The sequence below is a fragment of the Melozone crissalis genome, unplaced genomic scaffold (genome assembly GCF_028551555.1).
Source record: "Melozone crissalis strain CALT ecotype California unplaced genomic scaffold, PUWL_Pcris_2 ptg000011l_1, whole genome shotgun sequence".
NCBI classification, from domain to species: domain Eukaryota; kingdom Metazoa; phylum Chordata; class Aves; order Passeriformes; family Passerellidae; genus Melozone; species Melozone crissalis.
Window position 1 is genome coordinate 4,277,830 of NW_026535789.1, and position 17,846 is coordinate 4,295,675.

Genomic DNA, 17,846 nt, shown 5'->3' on the forward strand with positions numbered 1-17,846 from the left:
TACCAATGCTGTAAGATTTGGCACAGAAATAAACGGCGGGATCCTCGTCCTTGAAGTTGTTCATGGTCAGCGTCACCGAGCTCTGCCCGTTGTCCCTGGAGATCCTGAACCGGCCCTTGACCGAATCTGCACAGTAGACGCTGCCACTGCTGCTGATACTGGCGACTGCTTCCAGCCCATGCCCGGGTCTCTGGCGATGCCAGCCCATCCCAAAACTGCCGAAACTGAACCCGGACCCTTGGCAGAAGAGGCGCAGGGACCCCCCGGGGGGCTGGAGGTCCCCCCCACACTCCACCAGGGTCACGGATGCCCGGAGCTCTGCGGGAAAAAGGGGAGATGGGGATGAGGAACCCGATTCGCTGAGGGCCTCAAAGTGGGTGTGTCAAACTGGAAAATGGGGTGGGACTCACCTTAGAGGGGCAGCCGGAGCAGGACAACTAGGATGGCGTGGTCCAAAGGTCCCAGTTTCGGGCCCAGAGTCAGGGTTTGGGTCAAGGGTTAAGCTTTGTCCTCACCCCCATCTCCCCTTTGTCCCGCAGGGCTCCAGGTGGCCGTGACCCTGCTGGAGTGCGGGGGGGACCTCCAGCCCCCCAGGGGGTTCCTGCGCCTCTTCTGCCGAGGGTCCGGGTTCAGTTTTGGCAGTTTCGAAATGGATTGGGTTCGACAGAGACCTGGGCAGGGGCTGGAGTGGGTTGGAAGCATCAACAGTGGTGGCAGCACCTTCGACGCGCCATCGGTCAAGGGCCGGTTCACGATCTCCAGGGACAACGGGCAGAGCTCGGTGACGCTGACCATGAACAACCTCAAGGACGACGATTCCGCCATCTATTTCTGTGCCAAAACCACTGTTACTGGAAATGTTGCTCGTGCTGATGCTTTTAACCCCGTCCCCTTCACCCTTTCCCCCCCTGTCCCCGTTCCCCAGACCCTTCCCCAATCCCCAACCCCTGTCCCCATTCCTGTCCCCTTGCCCCAACCCTGCAATGGCTCTGCCCCACATTCTCAGCTCCTGGCCCCACAGCCCAGCTCGGGGCCCATTTGGGGCCATTTTGGCTCCTGAGCTCTCCTTGGCCATTCTGACCCTGCCCTTGACCGATGGAAGGTTCCAGGTGACTCCACCCTTGCGCCCATCTGCTTCTCTCAGCATGGAGCCCTCGGCTCGAGGTCAATTTCAACAATTTCATCTCCTCTAACTTTCATGTGGTTTTGGGAAAAAAAAAAGGGTTTTTTCTTCAGAGCTCCCTGAGAGGATTCCAGCCCAGCCCCAAGGAGCAGGACCAGACACCGAGGCCGCTGAGGGAGAAGTGAAGCCCCAGGTGGGACAAAGGGAGGGAGGGAGGGAGGAGAAGACGCCACGATTTTGGGACTCCGCAGCCTCCCCCCACTTCCTCCCCAGCAGCTGCCGGGGCCCAGCCGGGGCAGGAAAGGAAACAGAATGTTCCTGGTTTTGGTCATTGTGAACATCTGTGTTTGGCAGAGGGCAGCTCAGCCTCGGGGCGCTGCGGCAGAGCGCTGGCTGCACAAAAAGCTTTGTGTGCAAAGGGTCCTGGAGCGATCCCCGTTCTGCACTGGGACCGAGGGGAAGGGCCAGACTGGGGAGAGATGGGGAAAATTGGGGGAAATCTAGAAGTTTGACGCTATTAACAGCATTGTCACTATAATTAGCAACAGCCCAAAAACCAGCGCAAAAATCCCTTGCACAGAAATAGGATCCGGAATCCACGTCCTTGAGGTTGTTCATGGTCAGCGTCACCGAGCTCTGCCCCTTGTCCCTGGAGATCCTGAACCGACCCTTGACCAATGGCGCATAGCCGATGTTTTCACCAGTGTTGGTGATTCCCGCGAGCCACTCCAGCCACTGCCTGGGTCTCTGGCGGATCCAGCCCACCCCAAATTGGCGAAAATCGAACCCGGACCCTCGACAGAGGAGGTGCAGGGATCCCCGGGGGGTCTGGAGGTCCCCCCCGCACTCCAGCAGGGTCACGGCCGCCCGGAGCCCTGTGGGACAAAGGGGAGATGGGGATGGGGCCAAAGCTCAACCCTTGACCCCAATCCAGACTTCTGGCCCCAAACTGGGACCCTGGGAGTTCATCATCCTCCTCCCAGGTGGGTCCCACCCCTTTTTCCAGCTGGCCACGCTCATTTTAAAGCTTCTTCTCCATTCAGGTTTCCCATCCCCATCTCCCCTTTGTCCCGCAGGGCTCCGGGCGGCTGTGACCCTGCTGGAGTGCGGGGGGGACCTCCAGGCCCCCGGGGGGTCCCTGCGCCTCCTCTGCCGAGTTCCCGGGTTCAGTTTCAGCAGTTTTGGGATGGGCTGGTATCGGCAGAGGCCCGGACAAGTCCTGGGGTACGTCGCAAGTATCAGTGACCCTGGAGGTTACACCGAGTACGCGCCATCGGTCAAGGGCCGGTTCAGGATCTCCAGGGACAACGGGCAGAGCTCGGTGACGCTGACCATGAACAACCTCAAGACAAGGATTCTGGATCCTATTTCTGTGCCAGGGCTGCTGACGGTTTTGGGGCTGCTGCTAATGGTTACGGTGCCCCTGATGGTCTCAAGCTCCTGCCTTTCATACCACTCCCATCAATGTGTCCCCAGAGTTCTGATTTTCATTCCAAACCTCACGCATTGACCCAGCCCTTGACCCTTTGTCCCCATTTGCCCCAAAGGTCAGCACCAAACCCTCCCCTGCTCCGGCCCCAAAACTCAACCATTGGCCCCAAACCTTCACCCCTGGGCTCCAGTTCAGGCCTGCTCCAACCAGGTCTTGGGAGCTGGGGGAGATTTGGGTGGAATGGGAATAACTGGGAGAAATTCAGGGGTTGGGGCAGCAGGGGCGGAGTTTGGGGTAAAATGGCCGAGATTTGATGAAAAGGGCTGAGATTTGGTGGAGAGATCAGAGGACTGTGGGATATTTGGGAACAAAGTGGAGGGATTTGGGACCAAGACAAGAACCAGCAATAAATGCCACACCAACAGTACCATCACTACTGGCACAACCACCATCAACGCATTTGGCACAGAAATAGGATCCGGAATCCTCGTCCTTGAGGTTGTTCATCGTCAGCGTCACCGAGCTCTGCCCGTTGTCCCTGGAGAGCCTGAACCGGCCCTTGAACGATGGCGCATAGGCAATGCTGCCACCATTGTCCTTGATCCCTGCCACAAATTCCAGCCCCTGCCCGGGTCTCTGCCGCACCCATCACATGGAGAAACTCCCGAAATTTTACCCGGCCCCTCGGCAGAGGAGGCACAGGGACCCCCCGGGGGGCTGGAGGTCCCCCCCGCACTCCAGCAGGGTCACGGCCGCCCGGAGCCCTGCGGGACAAAGGGGAGATGGGCACCAGGACCAGCTGTGCCATTCTCATTCCCAGCACAGAGTCAGACACCATTCCCTCTTTCTCTCTGTCTCTCTCTCTCTCTCCCTCTCTCTCTCTGTCTCTCTCTTTCTGTCACAGGATTTTTCCTGGAGCAGCACAGAGAGAAGATGAAGAGGAAAAAATTCCCATCTCTCATCGCTGCTCCTGCTGTTTCTGCACGTGTGGAAAGTGTCAGGGGGATTGTTCCCCTCCAGGGATTCATCATCTGGGTTCTGCTGCAGATTGTTTTGTTTCCTTGGCCAATGGGCTCCAAGCCGTGACCTGGCTCTGTCAGACTCTCACCGGGATTCTTTAGGATTTTTTCGTGTCTTTTGTACAGAATTCTTTTAGTATATCTTTAGTATAGAGGTAATATAGCATTAATGAGATACAATATAGTATTAATGGGATATAAAATAGCATTTATGAGATGTTATATAGAATTAATGAGATATAGCATTAATGAGATGTAATATAGTATTAATGGGATATAATATAGAATTATTGAGATATAATATAGTATTAATGAGATGTAATATACCATTAAGGAGATGTAATGTAGTATTAAAGAGCTGTAATATGGTATTAATGAGTTATAATATAGAATTAATGAGATATAATAAAGTATTAATGAGATATAATATATTATTAATTAGATGTAATATACAAATAATGAGATATAATATTGTATTAATGTAATAAAATATAATATTTATGTAATATAGTAGAGATTTAATAGAGCAATTGTTCAGCATTCTGCATAATGGAGTCAGATGCCATGACCCTGCTGGAGTTTGGCGGGGACCTCCAGCCCCCCGGGGGCTCCCTGCGCCTCCTCTGCCGAGGGTCCGGGTTCAGTTTTGGGAATTTTGGGATGCAGTGGGTCCGCCAGAGAGCTGGGCAGGTGACAGAGTGGCTCGGGGGGATTAAGAGCGATGGTTCCAGCACCGGCTATGCACCCTCAGTCAAGGGCCGGGTCACGATCTCCAGGGACAACGGGCAGAGCTCGGCGACGCTGACCATGAACAACCTCAAGGACGAGGATTCTGCCACCTATTTCTGTGCCAATCTGTTAATGTTTGGTATGATCCTGCTGGTGTTATTTAAAGATTTGACTGTGCCCCCCCTCCCCTGTGTCCCCCAAACCCCCAGCCCTCACGGAGCCCTTGACCATTCATCCGAACCTTGCTCTGCCTCGGCCCCAATTCTCACCCGCTGACCCCAAACCACAACTCCAGAGCCCAAATCTCCTCTTTTTGCCCCAAAACTTTGAATTAAAAGTGGAGATTTGAGGCCAAGGTAAAGGCTTGGGTCAACTTTCTTGCCAGGTAAGGAGAATTTGGGGAAGAACCGCTCTAGGTTTGGGACAGAGCCAGGAATAGGCAAAAGGGTTTGGGTTTTAGGGAAGGGTCTGGGATTTGGGAGCTGGCTGGGACACAGCCACAGGGTCCGGACCAAAACCATCCACACCAGCACCAGTACCCCAATTGTTATAAGCAGATTTCCCACAGAAATAGGATCCAGAATCCTCGTCCTTGAGGTTTTTCATGGTCAGCGTCACCGAGCTCTGCCCGTTGTCCCTGGAGATCGTGACCTGGCCCTTAACTGACGGCGCGTACCAGGCGCTGCCACCAGTGTTGATCTCTGCGAACCACTCCAGCCCCTGCCCGGGTCTCTGGCACACCCAGTCCATGTCGTAGCTCCCGAAACTGAACCCGGACCCTCGGCAGAGGAGGCGCAGGGACCTCCCGGGAGGCTGGAGGTGCCCCCCGAACTCCAGCAGGGTCACAGCCGCCCGGAGGCCTGCGAGACAAAGGGGAGATGATGGAAATGACAAATCTGATTGGTCCAGAATGAGAAAAGGGGCATGGCTTGCAGAAAAAGGGGCAGGACCAGCGTGAGAGGTCAGCCAGAATGAGGATGTGGTGGCAGAAGTGTCAAAATTTTGGGCCAAGAGTCAGGATTTGGGTCAAGGGTGTAGCTTTGGCCTCATCCCCATCTTCCCTTTGTCCCGCAGGGCTCCGGGCGGCCGTGACCCTGCTGGAGTGCGGGGGGGACCTCCAGCCCCCCAGGGGGTCCCTGCACCTCCTCTGCCGAGGGTCCAGGTTCAGTTTCTGGAGTTTCACCATGTACTGGGTTCGTCAGAGACCAGGGCAGGGCCTGGAATACATCGAAGCAATCAAGAACGATGGTTCCAGCTACGCCTAATCATCATCTGTGCAGGGCCGGTTCAGGATCTCCAGGGACAACGGGCAGAGTCTGATGACGCTGACCATGACCAACCTCAAGGTCGAGGATTCCGCTCTTTATTTCTGTGCCAAAAATTGGGATGATTGTTGTGCTTCTGCTGCTGGTGAGGATATTGATTGTGGTGATGTTGGTCATGGTGGTTTTGGCCCTGCTCCCATGTGGTGTCCCCTCTGTCCTCAAACCCAGACCCTTCCCGTAAACCTCAGCCCTTGACCCTTGTCACCATTGGCCTGAAAATCCCTCTGGGGCAGCCCCAAATGTGCACCCCTGGCCCAAAACCCAAGCTGGGGGCATTAAATCTTGAGGGTTCAGCACCAAAATTGGCACCAAGGGTGAAGGGGTGGGTCCGAGAGTTTGGAGTTTGGGGGAGAATGGGGGAGATTTGGGACAGAGCCAGTTCAGGGCTGGGACACGGGGACAGGAATGGGGTGAGGGGCTGGGGATTGGGGGAGGGATCCGGGGGATGGGGACAGGGGGGACATAGCAATGGGTGCGGGGTCAATACAAGAGGAACCAGTATAACCAGCACAGCCAGCAGCACCCTTGGCACAGAAATAGGAGGCGGAATCCTCGTCCTTGAGGTTGTTCATGGTCAGCGTCACCGAGCTCTGCCCGTTGTCCCTGGAGATCGTGAACCGGCCCTTGACTGATGGCTCGTGGTTGGTGCTACGACCATTGTAGCTGATACTGGCGATGAATTCCAGCCCCTGCTCGGGTCTCTGGCGCATCCATCCCATTGCAACACTCCCAAGACTGAACCCAGCCCCTTGGCAGAGGAGGCGCAGGGACCCCCCCGGGGGCTGGAGGTGCCCCCCGCACTCCAGCAGGGTCACAGCCGCCCGGAGTCCTGCGGGAAAAAGGGGAGATGGGCATGAGGGCAACGCTCAACCCTTGACCCAAATCCTGACTCTTGGCCCCAAATTGGGACCCTTGGAGTTCATCATGCACCACCCTGGTGGATCCTCCCTCTTTTAAAAGTTGCCACGCCTGCTTTGAGGCCCTCAAAGCATCAGGTTTTTCGTCCCCACCTCCCCTTTGTCCCGTAGGGCTACGGGCGGCCGTGACCCTGCTGGTGTGCGGTGGGGACCTCCAGCCCCTGGGGGTCCCTGCGCCTCCTCTGCCAAGGGTCCGGGTTCAGTTTCGGCAGTTTTGCCATGAACTGGGTGCGCCAGAGACCTGGGCAGGGGCTGGAGTGGCTCGCAGGAATCTACAGGGATGGTTCCAGCACCTATTATGCGCCATCAGTCAAGGGCCAGGTCACGATCTCCAGGGACAACGGGCAGAGCTCGGTGACGCTGACCACGAACAACCTCAAGGACGAGGATTTCGCCACCTATTTCTGTGCCAAGGGTGCTGATAGTGGTTACCAAAATCAGGCTGCTGCTTATCATTTGATCCCATCTCCGTCCCTGTGTCCCCCCCTGCCCCTGTTCCCCAGACCCTTCCCCCAATCCCCAACCCCTGACCCCATTCCTGTTCCCGTGTCCCAGCTCTGAACTGCTTATTCCCCAAACCTTCCCCATTTTCCCCCAAATTCATTACTCTCGGACCCACATCTTGACTCTAAGAAATTTTTTTGCCAAACCCTCCGGATTCGGTACCCCCAGTGCGGGTTTGGGGACAGGGGTACAGATTTGGGGCTGCCTCAGAGGGATTTTCAGGCCCGTGGTCACAATGGAAGGGAGCAGAAATCTGGGGTGAATGGCTGAGATTTGGGGGATGGTTCTGGGCAAACAGCCCAAGGGTGAGGGGAAGGGCGAGATTTGGGGGAAATGGGCAAAATTGGGGAAAAGTCCAGACTTGGGTCAGCAGGGGTGGAGTTTGGGGGGAAATAGTGAAGTTTTGAGGAGAAGGGCTGGGATCTGGGGGAAGGATCGCCAGGATTGGGGAAATTTGGAGACCACCATGGTCACTACCAGGATTGATGCCAAAACCAGCAGCATTACCATTGCCAGCGTAATCACTGGAGCGTTTGGCACAGAGATAGGATCCAGAATCCTCGACCTTGAGGTTGTTCATGGTCAGGGTCACCGAGCTCTGCCCGTTGTCCCTGCAGATCCTGAACCGGCCCTTGACCGACTGTGAGTAGATGGTGGTGCCACCACTGTTGATGTATGCCACGAATTGCAGCCCCTGCCCGGGTCTCTGATGGATCCAGAACATTCCAAAACTCCAAAAATTGAACCCAGATGCGCGGCACAGCAACGTCAGGGACCCCCCGGGGGGCTGGAGGTGCCCCCCGCACTCCAGCAGGGTCACAGCCGCCCAGAGCCCTGCGGGACAAAGGGGAGATGGGGATGAGGACAAAGCTCAACCCTTGACCAAAATCCTGAACCTTGGCCCCAAACTGGGACCCTTGGAGTTCATCATCCTCATCCCAGGTGAGTCACATCCCATTTTCCAGCAGACCACACCCGCTTTGACCCCACAACCAATCAGGTTTCTCATCCCCATCTCCCCTTTGTCCCGCAGGGCTCTGGGCGGCTGTGGCCCTGCTGGAGTGCGGTGGGGACCTGCAGCCCCCCGGGGGGTCCTCTGCCGAGGGTCCGGCTTCGATTTTGGGGGTTTTGGGATGGGCTGGTATCCACAGACACCAAAGAATGCACTGTAATGGCTCGCAAGTATCACCAACAATGGTGGGAGCAACTGGTATGCGCCATCAGTCAAGGGCCGGGTCACGATCTCCAGGGACAACGGGCAGAGCTCGGTGACGCTGACCATGAACAACCTCAAGGACGAGGATTCTGCTGTTTATTTCTTCGGGAAATCTTACAATACTGGTGCTCCTGTTGCTGTTGCTCATGGGGACCTTCCCAGTGATTGCCCCACACCAAACACAGCACCCCCACTTGTCCCCGTTCCCCAGACCCTTCCCCAGCTCCCAGCCCCTGACCCTGCCCGTGACCATTTCTCCATTTCCATTTCCCCTCTCCGGCCCCAAATCCCAACCCTTGGCCGTTGATCTTCCCCCAAACTCTGCCCCAAAGGTCAACGCTGGGCCCGGGGCTGGGGACACGAGTTCAGTCACAGAGAGGGAGGACGAGGCCTGGGATTTTGAGGCAGGGTTTGGGGAATGGGGACATTTGGGACCACAACAATAGGGGTGGAGTGAATAGCATTGGCATGATGGTAATCCCCATCAGCCCCAGCGGCTTTGGCACAGAAATAGGATCCAGAATCCTCGTCCTGCAGGTCGAGCATGGGCAGTGTTGTGAAGCTCGGCCCGTTGTCCCTGGAGATCCTGACCCTGCCCTTGACCGACGGGGCGTAGTGGGTGTAACCTCCAGAGCTGTGGATCACCGCGAGCCATTCCAGCCCCTGCCCAGGCCTCTGGCGGATCCATTGCATGGAGTGACCCCAGAAACAGAACCCGGACCCTCAGCACAGCAACGTCAGGGACCCCCCGGGGGGTTGGAGGTGCCCCCCGCACTCCAGCAGGGTCACGGCCACCCGGAGCCCTGCGGGACAGAGGGGAGATAGGGATGGGGCTAAAAATCAACCCAAATATTGATTCTTCCATGCAGATCCTTATGTTGGACACAAATTGGGACCCTTGGACCTCACCATCCTCCTCCTGCAGCACCTGCCAATCCTCCCAGGTGGATCCCGCACACTTCTTCTGGCATGGCGGTGCCCACTTTGGGTCCATAACCAATCCAGCTCCTCATCCCCATCTCCCCGTTGTCCCACAGGGCTCCGGGCGGCCGTGACCCTGCTGGAGCGCGGGGGGGACATCCAGCCCCCCGGGGGGTCCCTGCGCCTCCTCTACCGAGGGTCCGGGTTCGATTTTGGGAATTTCAACATGGGCTGGATGCGTCAAAGACCTGGGAAGGGACTGGAATTCGTGGCAGGGATCAGCAACAACGGTGGAAACATTGGCTACGCACCATCGGTCAAGGGCCGGTTCAGCATCTCCATAGACAACGGGCAGAGCTCGGTGACGCTGACCATGAACAGCCTCAAGGACGAGGATTCCGGATCCTATTTCTGCGCCAAGGGTGCTTACAGTTGTTGTGCTGCTTCTGATGCTGATGTTGGTGGTGGTGTCCTTACCCCTGTTCCTGTCCCCGTGCCCCAGATCATTCCCTCCAACCCCAGACCCCACTCCTGACCCTGCGTCCCAACCCTGCCCTGCTCTGGCCCCAAATCTTAACTCCTGGCCCCTCCGGCTCCTGTTTCTGCGCGAAATCTCCGGGTACCGGTGGCGCTTATGCTGCTGGTTATATTGAGAGTGCCGACCATGGCCCCATCCCCAACCAGCATTAGGAGCAGCTCCATAACTATCAGCATCCTTGGCACAGAAATAGGATCCGGAATCCTCGTCCTTGAGGTTGTTCATGGTCAGCGTCACCGAGCTCTGCCCGTTGTCCCTGGAAGTCGTGAACTGGCCTTTGACCGACAGCGAGTAGTAGGTGGCACCATTGCTCCAGATCGCTGCGATCCACTCCAGCCCCTGCCCGGGCATCTGGCGCATCCAGCCCATCCCAAAGCTGCTGAAAATGAACCCGAACTCTCGGCAGCGGAGGCGCAGGGACCCCCCCGGGGGGCGGGAAGTCCCCCCCGCACTCCAGCAGCGTCACGTCCACTCCCCAATCCCCTTCCCCAGTTTTGCCCCAAATTCCCTTTGTCTGGACTCAAATATTCTACAGAAATTTCCATTATTGTACAATACCTTAAACCCTGCAATTAGCCCCAGCCGACCCATTAATAATTTCGACACCGGCACCTGGCTTTTGAATCGCCCCATCACCCTCTCCCCTTTGTCCCGCAGGACTCCGAGCGGCCGTGACCCTGCTGGAGCGCGGGGGGGACCACCAGCCCCCCAGGGGGCCCTGACGTTGCTCTGCATCGGCTCTGGGTTCACTCTGGCCAATCACGACGTGTTCTGGGTGCGCCAGAGACCTGGGCAGAGGCTGGAGTTTGTCGCCCACATCACCTACAATGGAGGCTACACCATCTACAGTCCATCGGTGCAGGGTCGATTCACGATCTCCAGGGAGAACGGGCAGAGCTCAGTGACGCTGACCATGAGCAACCTCAAGGACGAGGATTCCGGATCCTATTTCTCGCCAGACGTCCCAAATATTGGGGCGCTGGTTATGTTTTTATTGATGATGCTCTCAGAGATCCCATGCCCTTGATGGTCACCAAATGTCTCCAATCGCCACAGATTCTTCCCCAAAATCCCAGTCCTTCTCCTCAAATCTTGGCTATATTCCCCCAAACTCTGCCCCTGTTGCCGCAGCCCTGGAGTTTCCCCAGTTTTCCCCATTTCACTCAATTCTCCCCCAGCTCCCTGAAGTCTGATTGGCTGATCGGGCACAGTCTGAAATGAGAACTCTTGGAGAGCAAGGCCTGAACTGGGGGACGTGTTTGAATGTTTGGGGCCAATGGTTGAGTTTTGGGGCAGGAGCAGGGGAGCGTTTGGGGTCAGTGCTGACCATTGGTGCAAATGGGGGAGATTTGGGACAAAGGGTCAAGGGCTGAGGTTTGGGGGAAGGGTCTGGGATTGGGGACCATAGGGGCTCTGATAGGGTGGTGCCACCACCGGAATGGTCAATATAAGCAGCAGCATAAGCGCTACCAGTATTGTAAGATTTGGCAGAGAAATAGGTGGCAGAATCCTCGACCTTGAGGTTGTTCATGGTCAGTGCCACCGAGCTCTGCCCGTTGTCCCTGGAGATCGTGAACCGGCCCTTGACAGATGGCGCGTAGTAGGCGCTGCCACTGCTGATGATACTGGCGACTGCTTCCAGCCCCTGTCCAGGCCTCTAGGGATGCTAGCCCATGCCAAAACGGCCAAAATCGAACCCGGACCCTCGGCAGAGGAGGCGCAGGGACCCCCCGGGGGGCTGGATGTCCCCACCGCACTCCAGCAGGGTCACGGCCGCCCGGAGCCTTGCGGGATAGAGGGGAGATGGGGATGAGGCCAAAGCTCAAACCTAGACCCAAATCCTTACTCTTGGCCCCAAATTCTAACCCTGGGAGTTCATCATCCTCCTCTCACGTGCATCCCACCACTTTTTCAAGCGTGCCACTCCAACTTGGGCACTCTTCACCCATCAGGTTCCTCATCCCCATGTCCCCTTTGTCCCGCAGGCCTCCGGGCAGCCGTGACCCTTCTGGAGTGCGGGGGGGACATCCAGCCCCCTGGGCGGTCCCTGCGCCTCCTCTGCCGAGGGTCCGGGTTCAGTTTTGGGGATTATGGAATGTACTGGATCCGCCAGAGACCCGGGCAGGGGCTGGAATACGTCGCAGGCATCTACTACAATGGTGCCAACACCTACTACGCGCCATCAGTCAAGGGCCAGTTCACGATCTCCAGGGACAACGGGCAGAGCTCGGTGACGCTGACCATGAGCAACCTCAAGGGCGAGGATTCCGGATCCTCTTTCTGTGCCAAGGGTGCTGATAGTGGTTACCAAAATCAGGCTGCTGCTTATCGTGTGGCCCTGTCCATGTCCCCAGGTTCCCCTCCCGTCCCCGTTCCCCAGACCCTTCCCCCAGTCCCCAGTCCCTGACCCCATTCCTGTCCCCGTGTCCCAGCCCTGAACTGGCCCTTCCCAAATCTCCCCCATTCTCCCCCAAATTCCCAACCCTCGGCCCCACCCCTTCACCCTTGGTGCCAATTTTTGTGCCAAACCCTCCGGATTCAGTGCCCCCAGCACGGGTTTAGGGCCAGGGGTGCAGATTTGGGGCTGCCCCAGAGGGATTCTCAGGCAAATGGTCACAAGGGAAGGGAGCGGAAATCTGGGGTGAAAGGCTGAGATTTGGGGGATGATTCTGGACAAACGACCCCAGGGTGAGGGGAAGGGCGAGATTTGGGGGAAGGATCTCTGGGATTGGAGAAATTTGGTGACCATCATGGTCGCTACCAGAAGTGAAGAAAAAAGAGCAGTGGCATTGACAGCAGCATAACCATTGTCACGTTTGGCACATAAATAAACAGTGGAATCCTCGTCCTTGAGGTTGGTCATGGTCAGCATCACTGAGCTCGGCCCCTTGTACCTGGAGATCCTGAACCGGCCCTTGACCGATGGCACGTAGTAAGTTGTGCCACCATTGCTGTAGATGCTTGCGAGCCACTCCAGCCCCTGCCCAGGTCTCTGGCGCACCCAGTACGTGTCGTAGCTCCAGAAACTGAACCCGGACCCTCGGCAGAGGAGGCGAAGGGACCCCCCGGGGGGCTGGAGGTCCCCCCTGCAGTCCAGCAGGGTCATGGCCGCCCGGAGCCCTGCGGGACAAAGGGGAGATGATGGAAATGACAAATCGGATTGGTCCAGAATGAGAAAATGGGCATGGCTTGCAGAAAAAAGGGGCAGGACCCACATGAGACGGCAGCCAGGATGAGGATATGGTGGCAGAAGTGTCAAAATTTGGGGCCAGGAGTCACGATTTGGGTCAAGGGTTGAGTTTTGTCCTCATCCCCATCTCCCCTTTGTCCCGCAGGGCTCCGGGCGGCCGTGACCCTGCTGGAGTTCAGGGGGGGACCTCCAGCCCCCCGGGGGGTCCCTGCGCCTCCTCTGCCGAGGGGCCGGGTTCGATTTTGGAAGTTTCTCCATGTCTGGGTTCGCCAGAGCTCCGGGCAGGCGCTGGAGTGGTTACAGCAGTGGCTGTGGTAATGGCGCTTATGCTCATGGTGTTGATGGTGGTTGTCCTCCCAAGCCCTTTCTTCTGTGTTCCCAAGTATCACAAAATTATCTAAACCTTCCCCAAAGTCCCAGCCCATCTCCTGAAATCTCAGCCCTTTTCCCCCAAACTCAGCCCCTGTTGCCCAAACTCTCAACTTTCCTTCAGTTTTGCCCATTTCACCCAAATCTCCCCCAGTTCCCAGGCCCTGATTGGAGGAGGCCTGAACTGGAGCCCAGGGGTGAAGGTTCGGGGCCAATGGTTGAGCTCTGGAGCAGGAGCAGGGGAGGGTTTGGGGTCAGTGCCGACCATTGGGGCAAATGGGGGAGATTTGGGACCAAGGGTCAGTGGGTGAGGTTTGGGGGAAGGGTCTGGGGACCCGAAACCGGGGGGACATGGGGGGACGGGGGTGGATCCACAACTGGTGTCTTCAGGATATGCAGCAGCATCCCCCCAATTGCCAGCAGCAGCAGATTTGGCACAGAAATAGGATCCGGAATCCTTGTCCTCGAGGTTGTTCATGGTCAGCATCACCGAGCTGTGCACATTGTCCCTGGAGATCCTCACCCAGCCCCTGAATGATGGTGCATAGCTGGTGTAAGCACCATCGTTCCTGATCCCCGCGACCCACTCCAGCCCCTGCCCGGGTCTCTGTCGGGCCCATTGCATGGAAAAACTCCCAAAACTGAAGCCGGACCCTCGGCAGAGGAGGCGCAGGGACCCCCCGGGGGGCTGGAGGTGCCCCCCGCACTCCAGCAGGGTCACGGCCGCCTGGAACCCTGCGGGACAGAGGGGAGATGGGGATGAAGGGATGCAAAAGTCAGGCAGAGGTGTCCAATTAATTAATGGGTGGATTGGGGCTAATTGCAGGGTTTAAGGAACTTTTCAATACAGGAAACCTCTGCTGGAAATTTGAGGCAAGAAAAAAGGATTCTGGGGCAAAACCAGTGAAGGTTTGGGGATGGGGGAGCGGCCGTGACCCTGCTGGAGTGCGGGGGGGACCTCCAGCCCCCCGGGGGGTCCCTGCGCCTCCTCTGCCGAGGGTCTGGATTCAGTTTAAGGAGTTTCTCCATATTCTGGATCTGCCAGAGACCAGGGCAGGGGCTGGAATACATCGCGGGGATCAAGAGCAACGGTGGTGGCATTGGCTACTCAGATTCGGTCAAGGGTCGGTTCAGGATCTCCAGGGACAACGGGCGGAGCTCGGTGACGCTGACCGTGAACAACATCAAGGACGAGGATTCCGGATCCTATTTCTGTGCCAAGCGTATTTCTGGTGGCAATGCTGATATTGCCAGTGCTTTTGGCCCTGTCCCCATCGCTGTGTCCTCAGCTTTCCCCAGACCTTTCCCCTGTGGTCACACATAGCCAGCGTCACCGAGCTCAGCCCGCTGTCCCTGGCCGTGCTGACCCGGCCCTTGACCGATGGAACGTTTCAGGTGACTCCACCCTTGCACCCATCTGCTTCTCTCAGCATGGAGCCCTTGGCTCGCGATCAATTTCAACAGTTTCATCTCCACAATATTTCATGTGTTTTTGGGAAAAAGAAAAGGGTTTTTTCTTCAGAGGTCCCAGAGATAGGATTCCAGCCAAGCCCCAAGGAGCAGCACCAGACACCGAGGCCGCTGAGGGAGCAGTGAAGCCCCAGGTGGGAGCGAGGGAGGGAGGGAGGGAGGAGAAGACGCCGCGATTTTGGGGCTCCGCAGCCTCCCCCCACTTCCTCCCCGGCAGCTGCTGGGGCCCGGCCGGGGCAGGAAAGGAAACAGAAAGTTCCTGGTTTGGTCATTGTGAACATCTGTGTTTGGCAGAGGGCAGCTCAGCCTCGGGGCGCTGCGGCAGAGCGTCGGCTGCACAAAAAGCTTTGTGTGCAAAGGGCCCTGGAGTGATCCCCATTCCACACTGGGATGGAGGGGAAGGGACAGACTGGGGAGAAATGGGGAAAATTGGGGGAAATTGGGAACTGGGGAAGTGACAGTGCAGTTTGGGGGAAAATATCTGAGATGTGAGAAAAAGAGCCAGGATTTTTGGGAAGGATCTCTGGGATTGGGAAAATATTTTGACCATCATATTCACTATCTGGATTGATTCCAGCATCAATAGCATTGCCAGCATAAGCATTGCAAAGTTTGACCCAGAAATAAACGGCTGAATCGTCGTCCTTGTGGTTGTTCATGGTCAGTGTCACTGAGCTCTGCCACTTGTCCCTGGAGATCGTGAACCGGCCCTTGACTGATGGTGCGCAGTCGGTGCTGCAGCCACTGTTGATGCTTCCAACCCACTCCAACCCCTGTCCAGGTCTCTGTCGAACCCAATCCATTTGGAAACTGCCAAAACTGAACCCGGACCCTCAGCAGAGGAGGCGCAGGGATCCCCCGGGTGGCTGGAGGTCCCCCCCGCACTCCAGCAGGGTCACGGCCGCCCGGAGCCCTGCAGGACAAAGGGGAGATGGGGATGAGAAACCTGATTGGCTGTGGGCCCTAAGTGGGTGTGGCCAGCTGGAAAAAGGGATGAGACCCAGCTGGGAGGGGGATCAGGAGCAGGAGGAGAAGGACAAATTGTCACAACCTGGGGCAATAGTTGGGACTTTGGGGTCAAGGGTTGAACTTTGGCCTCATCCCCATCTCCCCTTTGTCCCGGAGGGCTCCGGCCGGCCGTGACCCTGCTGGAGTGCGGGGGGGACCTCCAGCCCCCCGGGGGCTGCCTGCGCCTCCTCTGCCGAGGGGTCGGGGTCAGTTTCAGCAGTTTTGCCATGTTCTGGATCAGCCAGAGACCCGGGCAGGGGCTGGAATTCGTCGCTTACTTCAGGAGCGATGGTTCCGGCACATGGTACGCCCCATCGGTCAAGGGCCAGTTTAGGATCTCCAGAGACAACGGGCAGAGCTCGGTGACGCTGACCATGAACAACCTCAAGGACGAGGATTCCGGATCCTATTTCTGTGCAAAAGCTGCTGGTGCTGCTTGGGCTGCTGCTGCTGCTTACATGGACCGTGCCGGTGGTGGCAGCGCCCTTGCCTGAGCCCCTCTTTTCCCCAAAACTCAGAACCTTTACCCAAATCTCAACCCTTGACCTCATTCTAACCCCTTGGCCCAGGTCTCCCCCATTTCCTCCAATGGTGGCCAAAGACCCCAAACCCCCAAACTGGTTCTGCCCCAAACCCTCCTTCTTTGGCCCCAAAACTCGCCCAATTCTGCCCCAAATCCCTACTCTGGGCTCCCAGCCGCAGCCGGTGGCCCAAACCTCACCCGCTGCCCGCAAATCTCGGCTCTTTGGGGCAATTTTGGGGCACAAGGGGGAGATCTAGGGCCGAGAGTTGAGTTTGGGGCCAGACCCAGGGCAGGGTTTGGGGCAAATGTGCAGCGTTGGGGCAAAGGGGGCGGGGCTGAGACAAAGGGTCAGGGGTGGGTCAGGGGGGTTTGGGGAAGGGTCTGGGGACAGCTGGGGAGAGGGACGGTGCCAGGACCCCAAACAGCAACCCAACCACCGGGAGTGAAACCAATGGCATGGGCAGCATTCCAGCCTCCATAGGAATCCTTGGCACAGAAATAGATGGCGGAATCCTTGTCCTTGAGGTTGTTCATGGTCAGCATCACCGAGCTCTGCCCGTTGTCCCTGGAGATCGTGACCCGGCCTTTGACAGAATCTCCATAGTGGGTGGTGCCACCAGTGCTGATCTGTGCTACGAACTCCAGCCCCTGCCCGGGTCTCTGCCGGTACCAGCCCATCCCAAAACTGCCAAAACTGAACCCGGACCCTTGGCAGAGGAGGTGCAGTGACCCCCCGGGGGGCTGGAGGTCCCCCCCACACTCCAGCAGGGTCACGGCCGGCCGGAGCCCTGTGGGACAAAGGGGATGGAAAAGCTCAACCGTTGATCCAAATCCTGGCTCTTGGCCCCAAATTGGGTCTCTTGGAGTTCATCATCCTCCTCCCAGGAGGGTCCAGTCCCTTTCTCCAGGTTGCCACACCTGCTTTGAGGCCCTCGACCAATCAGGTTTCCCATCCCCATTTCCCCTTTTTCCGCAGGGCTCCGGGCGCCCGTGACCCTGCTGGAGTGCGGGAGGGACCTCCAGCCCCCCAGGGGGTCCCTGATCCTCCTCTGCCTGCGGTCTAGGTTTGATTTTGACAAATTTGACCTGTTCTGGATCCGGCAGAGACCCGGGAAGGGGCTGGAATTCATCGCCAGCATCTAGTATGGCAGTGGGGGTTACACCTACTACGCGGATTCGGTGCAGGGCCGCTTCACGATCTCCAGGGACAATGGGCAGAGCTCCATGTCCCTGACCATGACCAACCTCAAGGACGAGGATTCTGGACCTATTTCTGCACCAGATCTGCTCCTGTTTACTATAATTATGGTGCTGGTTATGCTGACAGTGAAGGTCACCCCATCCCCCACCAGCATTAGGAGCAGCACCATAACCATCAGCATCCTTGGCACAGAAATATTATCCAGAATCCTCGTCCTTGAGGTTGTTCATGGTCAGCATCACCGATCTCTGCCCGTTGTCCCTGGAGATCGTGACCCGGCCCTTCACAGATAGTGAGTAGTAGGTGGCACCACTGCTCCAGATGGCTGTGATCCACTCCAGCCCTGCCCGGGTCCCCGGCA

General features: G+C 57.4%; 5 gene segments (V, D, J or C); 3 read left to right on the forward strand and 2 right to left on the reverse strand.

The window, feature by feature from the left end:
* Nucleotides 1-544: 544 nt before the first annotated feature.
* On the forward strand, nucleotides 545-5,568 carry LOC128933577 (Ig heavy chain V region 914-like; the record flags this gene model as incomplete). The annotated part of the segment is given in 2 exon segments: nucleotides 545-886; nucleotides 5,506-5,568. Coding segments are annotated over 2 exon segments (405 nt in total), but the record flags the coding sequence as incomplete, so codon positions are not given.
* LOC128933578 (Ig heavy chain V region 914-like) lies at nucleotides 5,565-6,449 on the reverse strand (the record flags this gene model as incomplete). The annotated part of the segment is given in 2 exon segments: nucleotides 5,565-5,597; nucleotides 6,159-6,449. Coding segments are annotated over 2 exon segments (324 nt in total), but the record flags the coding sequence as incomplete, so codon positions are not given.
* Nucleotides 6,450-9,310: 2,861 nt separating this feature from the next.
* LOC128933579 (immunoglobulin heavy variable 3-20-like) lies at nucleotides 9,311-9,721 on the forward strand (the record flags this gene model as incomplete). The annotated part of the segment is given in 1 exon segment: nucleotides 9,311-9,721. A coding segment is annotated over 1 exon segment (411 nt), but the record flags the coding sequence as incomplete, so codon positions are not given.
* A 97-nt stretch (nucleotides 9,722-9,818) lies between these two features.
* LOC128933581 (immunoglobulin heavy variable 3-43D-like) lies at nucleotides 9,819-10,147 on the reverse strand (the record flags this gene model as incomplete). The annotated part of the segment is given in 2 exon segments: nucleotides 9,819-9,826; nucleotides 9,868-10,147. Coding segments are annotated over 2 exon segments (288 nt in total), but the record flags the coding sequence as incomplete, so codon positions are not given.
* Nucleotides 10,148-11,717: 1,570 nt separating this feature from the next.
* On the forward strand, nucleotides 11,718-17,427 carry LOC128933582 (immunoglobulin heavy variable 3-30-like; the record flags this gene model as incomplete). The annotated part of the segment is given in 3 exon segments: nucleotides 11,718-12,056; nucleotides 14,329-14,411; nucleotides 17,349-17,427. Coding segments are annotated over 3 exon segments (501 nt in total), but the record flags the coding sequence as incomplete, so codon positions are not given.
* Nucleotides 17,428-17,846: the final 419 nt, after the last annotated feature.